Here is a 12,886-nt window from a genome sequence, read left to right on the forward strand (position 1 = left end):
TACAAAGTACGACTTATGGATTACAATGGCTTCCCCCCAATACCGTCCCTCCCACCCACAACCCTCCCCTTTCCCACTCCCTCTCTCCTTCCATTCACATCAAGATTCATTTTCGATTATCTTAATATACAGAAGATCAGCTTAGTATACCTTAACTAAGGATTTCAACAGTTTGCTCCCACACAGAAACATAAAGTGAAAAATAACAGATGATTTTTTTTAAATGATGATGAAATCAGATCAGACCTATTGTCATGTTTAATCCCAGTGAGAGTCAAGTTGGGAATTGATAATTTCTTTTTTTTTTTTTACAGAAGATCAGTTTAGTGTACATTAAGTAAAGATTTCAATCGTTTGCACCCCCATAGAAACACAAAGTGAAATATATTGTTTGAGTGCTCATTATAGCATTAAGCCTCAATGTACAGCACATTAAGGACAGAGATCCTACATGAGGAGTAAGTGCACAGTGACTCCTGTTGTTGACTTTACAAATTGACACTCCTGTTTATGGCATCAGTAATCTCCCTATGCACCAGTCATGAGTTTCCAAGGCTATGGAAGCCCCTTGAGTTCTCCGACTCTTATCTTGTTTAGACACGGTCATAGTCAAAGTGGAGGTTCTCTCCTCCCTTCAGAGAAAGGCACCTCCTTCTTTGAAGACCTGTTCTTTCCACTGGGATCTCACTCACAGAGATCTTTTTGCCAGGGTGTCTTGGCTTTCCATGCCTGAAATACTCTCATGGGCTTTTCAGCCAGATCCGAGTGCCTTTAGGGCTGATTCTGAGGCCAGAGTGCTATTTAGGACATCTGCCATTCTATGAGTCTGCTAAGTATCTCACTTCCCATGTTGGATCACTCTCCCCTTTATTTATTCTATCGGTTAGTGTTAGCAGGTACTAGACTTGTTTATGTGCTCCCTTTGACTCTTAGTCCTTTCATTATGATCAATTGTGAACTGAAATTGATCACTTGGACTAGTGAGATGGCATTGGCACATGCCACCTTGATGGGATTGAACTGGAATCCCCTGGTATGTTTCCAACTCTACCAATTGGGGCAAGTCAGCCCGAGCATGCCCCAAATTATACATCTCTTCCCTCTCTTATTCCCACTCTTATGTTTAACAGGGATCACATTTCAGTTAATTTTCAACACTTAAGAATAACTGTGTGATAATTACAGAATTAAACCAGTCATATTAAGTAGAACAGACAAAAAAAATACTAAGAGGGATAATGTATTAAGTTGTTCATTAACAGTCAGGGCTATGCTGATCAAGTCACCATTTCTCATAGTGTCCATTTCACTTCAGGAGGTTTCCTTTTTGGTGTTCAGTCAGTTGTCACCGATCAGGGAGAACATATGGTATTTGTCCCTTTGGGACTGGCTTACTTCACTCAGCATGATGTGTTCCAGATTCCTCCATTTTGTTGCAAATGACTGGATTTCGTTGTTTCTTACTGCGGTATAGTATTCTAAAGAATACATATCCCATAATTTCTTTATCCAGTCTACCGTTGATGGGCATTTAGGTTGGTTCCAGGTCTTGGCTATTGTGAATTGTGCTGCAATAAACATTAGGGAGCAGACCGCTTTTTTGTTTGTCAATTTAAACTCCTTTGGGTAAATTCCAAGGAGTGGGATGGCTGGGTCGAACGGTAGGGTTATATTCAGGTTTCTGAGGAATCTCCAGACTGATTTCCATAGTGGCTTGACCAGTTTGCATTCCCACCAACAGTGGGTTAGTGTCCCTTTTTCCCCACATCCTCGCCAGCATCTGTTGTTGGTAGACTTCTGTATGTGAGCCATTCTAACCGGGGTGAGGTGAAACCTCATTGTGGTTTTGATTTGCATTTCCCTGATTGCTAATGACCTTGAACATTTTTTCATGTGCCTGTTGGCCATTTGGATTTCATCTTTTGAAAAATGTCTATTGAAGTCCTTGGCCCATCTCTTAAGTGGGTTGTTGGTTTTGTTTTTGTGGAGTTTCTTGATCTCTTTGTAGATTCTGGTTATTAACCCTTTATCTGTTGCATAGTTTGCAAGTATTTTTTCCCATTCTGTCGGTTGTCTCTTCACTCTCCTGACTGTTTCTTTTGCAGTACAGAAACTTCTCAATTTGATGCAATCCCAATAGTTGATTTTGGCTTTGACTGCCTGTGCCTCCCAGGTCTTTTCCAGAAACTCTTTGCCTGTGCCAATATCTTGAAGGGTTTCTCCAATGTTCTCTAGTAACTTGATGGTGTCAGGTCGTAGATTTAGGTCTTTAATCCATGTTGAGTGGATTTTTGTGTAAGGTGTGAGGTAGGGGTCTTCCTTCATGATTCTGCACGTGGAAATCCAATTTTCCCAGCACCATTTATTGAATAGACTGTCCTTACTCCAGGAATTAGTTTTAGATCCTTGATCAAATATAAGTTGACTGTAGATGTTTGGGTTGATTTCTGGTGTTTCAATTCTGTTCCATTGGTGTATCCATCTGTTTCTGTACCAGTACCATGCTGTTTTCATTACAACTGCCCTGTAGTATGTCCTGAAATCTGGTATTGTGATGCCTCCAGCTTTGTTTTTGTTGTACAAGATTGCTTTAGCTATTCGAGGTCTCTTGTGCCTCCATATAAATTTCAGCACCATTTTTTCCAGATCTGAGAAGAAGGTCTTCGGTATCTTGATTGGTATTGCATTGAATCTATAAATTGCTTTTGGGAGAATGGACATTTTGATGATGTTGATTCTTCCAATCCATGAGCATGGAAGATTTTTCCATTTCTTGGTATCCTCTTCTATTTCTTTCTTTAAGGTTTTGTAATTTTCATCGTAGAGATCTTTAACGTCCTTGGTTAAGTTTATTCCAAGGTATTTGATTGTTTTTGTAGCTATTGTGAATGGGATTGATCTTAGCAGTTCTTCCTCAGCCATGGCATTGTCTGTGTATACAAAGGCTGTTGATTTTTGTGCATTGATTTTATACCCTGCTACTTTGCCAAACTCTTCTATGAGTTCCAATAGTCTCTTAGTAGAGTTCTTTGGGTCCCCTAAATAAAGAATCATGTCATCTGCAAAGAGGGATAGTTTGAGTAGGATTTTTTTTAAAGATTTATTTCTTGAAAGTAAATTTACTTGAAAGTCAGAGTTACACAGAGAAAGAAGGAAAAGGAAAGAGAGAGAGATAGAGAGAGAGAGAGGTCTTCCATTCACTGGTTCACTCCCTAGATGGCTGCAATGGCCGGAGCTGTGCCGATGCAAAGCCAGGAGCCAGGAGCTTCTTCTAGGTCTCCCACCCAGGTGCAGGGGCCCAAGGTCTTGGGCCATCTTCTACTGCTTTCCCAGGCCATATCAGAGAGCTGGATCGGAAGCAGAGCAGCCGGGACTCGAACCAGCGCCCATATGGGATGGCAGCACTCCAGGCGGTGGCTTTTACCTGCTATGCCACAGTGCCAGCCCCTGTAAATAGGATTTGATTTAGGGGCTGGTGCCGTGGCACAGTAGGTTAATCCTCCACCAGCAGTGCCAGCATCCCATATGGGTGCCGGGTCTAGTCCCAGCTGCCTCTCTTCAATCAAACTCTGTGCTGTGGCCTGGGAAAAAAAGATGGCCCAAGTGCTTGGGCCCTGCACCCGCGTGGAAGACCAGGAAGAAGCTCCTGGCTCCTGGCTTCAGATAGGCGCAGCTCCAGCTGTTGCGGCCATCTGGGGAGTGAACCAACGGAAGGAAGACCTTTCTCTCTGTCTCTCCCTCTCATTGTCTGTAACTCTACCTCTCAAATAAATAAATAAATAAATAAAATCTTTAAAACAAAAAAAAGAGAGAAATTTATTTCTCACAATTCTAGAAACACAAAAGTTCAAGACCAAGGTGCCAGCAGGCTTGGTGTCTAGTTCAGGTCTAGTTCTGCATCCAGGGTGGAGCCTTCAGTGCTGTAGTCTGCAGCAAAAAGGAACACTACATCGTCACATTGCAGAAAAGAGGAGAGAGAGTCCACTCCCTCAGTCCTTTTCAGAGTGGTGCTGATGCCTCCATGATGTTAGAGCCCTTGTGACCTAAACACCTCTCATTAGGCTCCAGCACCCAGTAGTGCTGAACTGGGGATTAAGTTACAACCTGAATTATGGAGGAGACAAAATATTAGCAATATATTTCATTTCCTTTCTATGGGGTGTGGTATATGTGTGTGTAGTGTGTCCAAATATGTGTCTGTGTATAGAGATATAAGAGGGAATCTCAGAGAACATTTTGTAGAGGAGAAGACATGCGTAAGGTATTCCACAGCTATTTCACACAGGGAAGTACAGAGAGGCTGAGGGAAAACTTTGCATGCTGGAGCTAGAGAGCTTGGCAATGCAATGCATATATGAATGGCCTGTGAACAACTACACGGATCAGAGAGCTCCTGGGTGAAGAGGGAGATGAGGTAAGGGTGGGAGGCAGAAGCTGAGTCTCGGAAGTCCCCAGAAACACAGTGTCCCATGGGAAGAGTCAGTCCTCTAGGAGTAGTCAGGTCTGGATTTCTTAACGTATTACAGGGTCCTTACGAATCCTCATGACCACCAAGCATATAGACTGAATGCGGAATGAGTTTCACACATTTAGGTACTGTTTAAAGTGTTCATGTGCCCTTATGTGATTAAAAATCAAATTTTTTCTAATCAATGTTAAATTCATAAAACTTCTGTGTACTCTTTTCTCAAATAATTGTGCAAATACACGAATCATGATATGACAGGGCGCTGAGGAATAAAATGAGGCCTCTTACTTGAAACTTGTGGCAACTCTCTCTCGAGTCCTTTGAGGGCTCCTGAAAATGTAGCAGGTCCACATTTTGAACGGAGAACACTCACTTCCACATAAATGGGAGGATGTGTGCAGGAAGGGTGCCCCATGAGGAGGAAGGGTGCCCCATGAGGAGGACGGGCCTTTGAGAGACTTCCTCTGAGCCTGAAAGCACACGGATGAGACTGTGACGATGGCTGTGTGCGTGGCTGGGCAGGACTCGCAGAGGTGATGCCATTGCAGTGTAAGGTCAGGGAATGTTAGGGCCGACCGCCCGAAAAACGTCACCAAGACACGTCTCTTATGCAAACAGCAAGGGGAAGCTTTATTGATTACCCAGCATGCTGGGACTGTCTGATCATACATGAGCAGAGCAGCCCCGAATAACCAAAGGTTAGGGTTTATAAAGGCAAAAACTGCAAAACCGGGAAGGGGGAGAGAATACACGGTTGCTAAGCGGTTGCTAATATCTTACAATCAGCAATTATGATCTTAAGACATAGACAAATCACATCTTCATTATTAGCTCAGGTAACCCAGGTGTAACCTTTTTATTTTTAAGCTTGAGCAATCATGCTAGGGGGTTTTTGTGCGTTGCCAAGGGTGATGTAGTGTACTGCTATTGTCTGACTATTTGAGATCATAGTTTCAGACCAGAATCTCACGGGGGCCGGAAGGGGGGGGGGGTGCTTTCCCAGAATGCAGTCTCAAGTGCTCCAAAATGGAGTCCCTACTGTCAAGGTGCTACTTTACTCTTATTTTCACAGCTGCACCAGGAAGGTTTAAACCTGTAAGCTTAAGCTTAACTTTTTACACCCGCACGTATACAAGTTTAACTCTTCAGGAACAGGGTCGGGGAACAGCAGGGGTCAATGCTGTGGCATAGGAGCCTAAGCCTCTGCCTGCAGTGCCAGCATCCACATTGGCACTGGTTTGAGTTCCAGCTGTTCCACTTGTAATTCAGCTCCCTGCTGATGCATCTCGGAAAACAGCAGAGAATGGCCCAAGTCCTTGGGCCCCTGAACCCATGTGGGAGACCTGGAGGAGGCTCCTGGCTCCTGGCTTCATATTGACCCAGCTCTGGCGATTGTGGCCATTTGGGGAACAAACCAGCAAATGGAAAACCTTTCTCTCTCTCTATCTCTATCTCCATCTCCATAGCTCTGCCTCTCGAATAAATAAAATCTTTTTAAAAAAGAAATGAAAAAATAGCCAAAGCAAATATAATAGATGGAGTGTAGCCCCTCAAAAGTTATCCATATCCTAGCCGGCGCCGCGGCTCACTAGGCTAATCCTCCGCCTAGCGGCGCCGGCACACCGGGTTCTAGTCCCTGTTGGGGTGCCGGATTCTGTCCCAGTTGCCCCTCTTCCAGGCCAGCTCTCTGCTGTGGCCAGGGAGTGCAGTGGAGGATGGCCCAGGTGCTTGGGCCCTGCACCCACATGGGAGACCAGGAAAAGCACCTGGCTCCTGGCTCCTGCCATCGGATCAGCGCGGTGCGCCGGCCGCAGCGCGCCGGCCACGGCAGCCATTGGAGGGTGAACCAATGGCAAAGGAAGACCTTTCTCTCTGTCTCTTTCTCTCACTGTCCACTCTGCCTGTCAAAAAAAAAAAAGTTATCCATATCCTAATGCCTGGAATTTACAGATATTCCCTTACATGACCAAAAAAAAAGAGTTTATGGATATGATTAAGGATTTTGAAATGAGGAGTCTCATCAATGATCCAATGTCCTTTAAATGCAATTCTAAATATTTTAGAAGGTGGCAGAGGAATAGTTAACCCAGGAAAGATGATGGCATAGATTATAATGATGCATCCAAAGACAAGAATGGCCATCAGTTATCAGAAGCTGCAAGCAGTCATGAACATGTCCCACCTAGAGCCTCCAATGGAGTGTGACCCTGATGACAATTTGATTCTGCCACAGTGACACCAATTTGGACTTTGTCTTCCAGGGTTATGGGAGAGTGAGTTGTTTAAAGCAATCAAGTTTATGATACTTTGTGAGAGCATCATGGGAAACTAAGATTAGTATAAAATGTCTCATATTACTTGTTGGGTGGTAGATCCATTAGCCAGGACGGAGTTCATGGAAGGAAGAGTAGATTAAAGATTCTCGGTTTTTATACTTTCCTTCTGGAATGACGGTACAGTGCTTTAGTGAAACTGTCTAGCTGACAGCTGGGTGCTTGTTTATGGGGCCCTTGGCAGAAGTTGAGGGAGAAGGCATTAGCCTAGGATGTGAGTGAGTGATTAGATATTGATTAATTCTCCTACAGGGTAGAGTGAACAAGAGAAAAGCTAGTTCCACCTATGATTGTGAAAAATGTCAAATAGGGGCCGGCACTCTGGCTCAGCGGGTTAAAGCCCTGGCCTGAAGTGCCAGCATCCCATATGGGCGCTGGTTCTGGTCCCGGCTGTGCCTCTTCCGATCCAGTTCTGTGCTGTGGCCTAGGAAAGCAGTGGAGGATGGCCCAAGTCTTTGGGCCTCTGCACCCGCATGGGAGACCAGGAGGAAGCTCCTAGCTCCTAGCTTCGGATCGGCGCAGCTCCGGCCATTGCGGCCATCTGGGGAGTGAATCAGTGGATGGAAGACCTTTCTCTCTGTCTCTACCCCCTCTGTGGCTCTGTCTCTCAAATGAATAAAGTAAATATAAAAAAAGAAAGAAAAAAAGAAAAATGTCAAATAGTTGCCACCAGACATGAATAGGGTCAGACCATAGTGAGGAGGAGGGGACGACCAACAAATTCAATTGCAAGGATGATGAAGACATCACACTACAGCGACTACAGGAAGTAAACAAATGTGATGCCTAGGTCATGTCTAAATCTGGAAGTGATCTTCGTACAAAACCAAAAGAGACATTTTTAGAGAGTTTTATTTAGTTATTTATTTGAAAGGCAAAATGTGAGACAGATAAACGGACAAGGAGGTAGAGATCCAAAATGGCTTCAACATTCAGGAATGGTCCAGGCAAAAGCTAGGAGCCTGGAACACCATCCAGGTGGGTGGCAGGAACACAAGTACTTGGATCATCATCCACTGCTTTCCCAGGTTCACTAGCAGGAAGCTAGATCAGAAGTAGAGCAGCCAAGACTCCAACCTGCACTCGGATATGGGATGGTTTAACTCACTGGACCACAATGCTCGTCCCCAACAGGAACATTTTAATTGCTTTTTACCATCATATTTACTCATTGCCATATGAATGGCATTCTGTGAAATAACACAAGATGACTCCTGACCACATATGTGTTTTTGTGATGCCTGAACCTCAGACACCCATTGGTGTCTCTGCAATTGATCACTACCAACACCAAAAGACCGCTGGATTATTAAAATCACTCTTTACTGAAGACCCAAGACCATGGGGCAATAACAAGACAAACAAAAGTGCGAGATAGTGCAAGATAAGTAATTTATTAAAGCAAGATGTTGAAACCTTTACATTTCCTGTAAAAATCAAAGTATCCTTGAAAGATAGTAGAAAGCAAGACTAAATATTTGCTTCATCGTACACAGAACATTTAGCCAATACTCGTCCCTGGAAAAAAAAAAAAAAAGAAGGAAGGGAAGGTTAGTCATGCCACTCATGGAGATAACAGGTTCACACAATCAAGATGGAATTATGCCTCAAAAGCTATTTTCTTTGGAAGGCCAGAGGGAGAAAAAAAAAGGCATGTGTGATTAGGCATGGCCCTAGTACAATTATAACAAACCATGCACATTAGAAAGTAGCCTTCCCAAAATCAAACAAATAAACACTGAGATGATCCAAGAGTGTGGCTTAGGTCACTTTGGAAGTAGGAAGGAAGAGCAATGGACACAGCAGTGCAAGAAGTACTTTCTCTGGTGTCTCAGGATTGTGGACTCTTTCTTTGTCTTCCAATAGGGAACCCAGGGCTGAGAGACCAGGAGCAGAAATTGGAGGGGACTTTGCAATGCACTGGGTTCAAGAGATTCCCAGCTTCCCAAGGGGGGAATTCTCCTTCACAGCCTATGTTCTTCTCAGTATTGAAACTCCAGCTTCTGAGAGCATTTTCAACTGAACCTCACAGGTAGACAGACTCAAGGATCCCTTTAAAAAGATCTGATTGCTTAATACATAGCACAGATGTTCCAGCTTTGCATGCAACTACGGGAGCTAATACAGTCAGGGTGTCTGCCCACTGGCAGTTATAAGGAAGACAGTTTGAAGGACAAAGGGCAAAGGTGGAACACTGGGAACTAGGAGTGAACTCCTGGCTCTGCAAGAAGCTGGCAGAGAAACCCACCAAGCCGCTACTGGCAGGCGCTGGCTTCAATTCCCTCCTTCCCATCTGTCTCCACGTTTAACTCTCCCCAGGAGATTTCACATTGACTGTGACCTAATTCATCCTCAAGAAAGCTCTCAGGCAGCAATACTTGACCCTTTAGCATCTCTGCCTGGTTCCCCAACTGTCCTCCTCCTCAGGACACCGTGAGGAATGACCCAAAGAGGGAATTCCCCCAGGATGCTGTGTGCACCTGAGTATAATTCAGCAGGCATACTATTAGCATCCATCCTGTGGACTGGGTCCGCGGTCAAGATGTAAATGGCACAGTATGTGTTCCCCATACAACAGCCACCTCATTCTTGTCTAAGTTGCTGATCAGAATCTTCCACATGTAAAAAAGAAAGAAATTACCAATATTTCCTCTATAAGGAGTAGTTTCCCTGCGGATAACTCATTTACGCATCTCTTCACATTCATCTTTGCTTCAACAGCTTCTGCAGGAGCATTAAATCTCTCAATTTGTAACCTGAACAAAACGTCGGAAGCCAGTAAGAAGCCTGTCAATTCAGTAGTAAAGGCTGGGCAGACCGATGAATTGGCTGGAATATGAGAGCAAAAATAGGGGCAAATTTTATTGATAGAATTAATTTTAGAAAAAAGAAATGCTGGTTCTCATAGTTATACTAGTTCTGTTATTACTAGCAAGACTAGAAAACTAGTAGTACTATAGATATATTGAGCGTTGATTGTTCACAAAGCCCATTGAATTGTTCATTATTCAGAGATACAGCAAACGTTTGCTCTTCTTCGTCTGGAAGTCTCCAAATAGCCTTCCAGCTGCAACATTTTATGCATCTGAATTAATGAGTTAGAAGATGTGGACTGGCAATGGTGGCATCAAGGGTTAAGCCACCACCTGCTCTGCCAGCATCCCATGAGAGCTGGTTTGAGTCCTGACTGCTACCCTTCCAATCCAGCTCCCTGCTAATGTACCTTGGAAAGTAGAGGAAGATGGCCCAAGTACCTGGGGCCCTGCCACCCGTATGGGAGACCCAGATAGAGCTCCAGGCTTCAGCTTGGCCCACTGTTTCAGCCATCTGGGGAGTGAACCAATGGATGGCAAATCTCTCTCCCTCTCTCCCTCTCTCCCTCTCTCCCTCTCTTTCTCTCTTTAATTTTGACTTTCAAATAAATAACTCTTTTTTAAAAAATAAGAAGATGTGGACTCGATTGGCATCCAAACGTCTTTGAGGAGGAGACTATCTGAGAAACACAAATCCTTGCCTGATGTCTACAGCTGGGCTCTTGAAATCGTCTCACTCCATTCTCACAGCTACACATCCTGGTAGCCATAAGCACCAGAGATAAGAAGGGGCTCATGGAAGTTGAGCATGTGACTCCAAGTCAAAGGGCTGGCGGGGCAGAATTCAGATTCATGCTCAGGCTTCCCATCACATTGTGCGGCATCGAAAGCACAGACTGCCATCAAAGAGTGAGGCTCCAGGCAGAATTGGTATAACCTATCTGCAGTGCTTTCTCTTGCCAAAGTTCCTAGATGTGGGGGCCAGCATTGTGGTGCAGCAGGTAAAGCCACTGCCTGCAGTGCCAGCATCCCACATGGGCGCTGGTTTGAGTTCCAGCTGCTCCACTTCCGATCCAGCTCTCTACTATGGCCTGGGAAATCAGTAGAAGATGGCCCAAGTCCTTGGGCCCCTGAACCTGCGTGGGAAGACCCAGAAGAAGCTCCTGGCTCCTCACTTCAGACCAGTTCAGCCCTAAATGTTGTGGCCATCTGGGGAGTGAATCAGCAGATGGAAGACCCCCTTCTCTCCCTCTCTGCCTTTGCCTATGCCTTTCTGTAACTCTGCCTTTCAAATAAACAAATAAATCTTTTTTTAAAAAAGTTCCTAGATGTTGTAAAACTGATAAAAATGAATCCTTGGCCTTTGGGGAACTGCTTCAACAAATTCCAGGAAAAGTTTAGAATTTGGGTCTTTTCCAGATCTCAGGCCCCAATCCAAGTAAGTTTACCTAGTGTTTAGCAAAAAGTAATTAACCAGGGGCTGATGGTAAACTCGGTAGAAATGATACTCACCCTCATAGCAGCAAAGGGCCAGAGTGATCAGCAGGAGAGACACCGACAGCCTCATGGTGGCTTATATTGCTTTGAGCTCTCAGCTTTAGAAGACAGTGAGGGATTTGTCCTCTACTGTAGGAAATGTGGAGCCACAGGAGCCCAGGGCTATTTGTATGTAGTGAGCCTCACTGGCCCTGCCCACAGAGACACTTGGCAGGTCACAAGGCCTGGCTTCCAGTCCTGCCTCACTGAAGGCTGATGCTATCCATCAGTATCACATACCTACTTCTCCTGCCAATAGGGCTGGGGCAGAGAGCAGGAGAGAAACCCTGAGAGAACTCTGATTTGCCCTCAAGGAGAACAGCCAGTGGCCTCTAGAAATGAGTCCTGGAGCTTCACTTTGTGTTGGTGCTTTAATGATTTTTGTTATTTGTGGCAATGCAGTGGCACAATGGGGTTGGATATCAGAACAGACTCTGCGGGCAGACGAAACTGGGGGTCTGCACTTTGATTATGGGAAGGCAGGTGCCTAACTGCCCACTCTGACCCCCTCTGCCTGCCTGCCTGCCTGTCAATCATGTTTGATCATGATTAAATAAACCCAGTTTTTTCATCTACAAAAGGTCTACTATCTGCCTGTATTATAGTACTGATAGATGACTTAGTTTTAGCTGTGCATTGATCAAGGTCAAACAAAGCCTAAGCCTCTTCCATCACCACTATCTCCCTCACTCCCTACCAACACCACCTTAAAACATTGCTGAATACAGCTAGCTTTGGAGACTGTCTTTGGGATAAAAATAACTGCCACCTGTTCTCTACCTGGCCTCTCTCTATGACCTGAGTCAGTCTATGGGTAGAGTCCTCATTATAGGCCTGTTTCAAATTTTCTGTGCACTAAGAGCAATCTTCCCCTGGCAATAACCACCCACATTTCACGGGGCTGATGTGACAACTAAATGACCCGTGCTCCTTCCCAGGAAGTGCCTGGTGTGTCAGGAGCCAGGCGAGCATCGGAGCTGTTCAATGTTCATCTGTTTGTGGCTTCCATGCAAGGAACAAGGGGAGTGAAAAGACAGATGAGCAGTGTGGGTGCTCGCTACCCCTTACCCCCTTGAGCTCAAGTCTTCCACTTCAAACCCAGCCTTGCTGCCTGGGTCAATCTCATTCTTTGGATGACAAAGTTTTCCCTGCCAGAGCACCACACTCCCCACCTGCCATTCCACTATTGAGCTACCATGTTTTCTGTGAGGAGGAAGAATTGTCTATCATTAGAAACTACCTGCTTACATGAAAATATATTAGGGAGAAGTCACAGCCCTGGGCAGAATCTTCCAATCTTGGCTTTACAATAAAATCACTTGGGAATAGTTTTAAAAATACAGATTCCCTGGTCTCCCCCTCTGGAGATTCATCCAACAGGTCTGGAGTCCAGGGCCAGAAACCTGTGCTATTTAAATCTCCTCTAGTGATTGTGTTGGGCAGGAGAACTGAGCACCACTGATAAAGCTCTCTACTAACAAAGATAGTCTCATAATTCAAAGTATACATTTGATCGTTATGTGATGTGACACAAGAATTCAATACTAAAAATTACTTGCCTATTAAAAATTTTTGTAAACATATTTATAAATATGAGTATGCAAACTTTAAAAAGATATTTATTCTCAAATTAGCCTACGCATTTAAATAGCTCCAAACAGAATCTTAATTGAATGGTTGCATGCCTGTTTTGAATTTTTAAGTGCTGTTTGGATCTTTTAAAATTAGAATGCATT

General features: G+C 44.5%; 1 protein-coding gene across 1 annotated transcript; it reads right to left on the minus strand.

The window, feature by feature from the left end:
• Positions 1–8,176: 8,176 nt before the first annotated feature.
• LOC138846283 (secretoglobin family 1D member 2-like) lies at positions 8,177–11,257 on the minus strand. Its single transcript, XM_070061666.1, has 3 exons — positions 11,127–11,257; positions 9,443–9,630; positions 8,177–8,319 (listed from the first exon to the last, which is right to left on the minus strand). Exons 1-3 carry the CDS (start codon positions 11,179–11,181, stop codon positions 8,272–8,274), a joined length of 291 nt encoding a protein of 96 aa, XP_069917767.1. The 5' UTR covers positions 11,182–11,257; the 3' UTR covers positions 8,177–8,271.
• Between the last annotated feature and the right edge of the window lie 1,629 nt (positions 11,258–12,886).

The sequence above is a fragment of the Oryctolagus cuniculus genome, chromosome 1, assembly GCF_964237555.1.
Source record: "Oryctolagus cuniculus chromosome 1, mOryCun1.1, whole genome shotgun sequence".
Lineage (NCBI taxonomy): Eukaryota > Metazoa > Chordata > Mammalia > Lagomorpha > Leporidae > Oryctolagus > Oryctolagus cuniculus.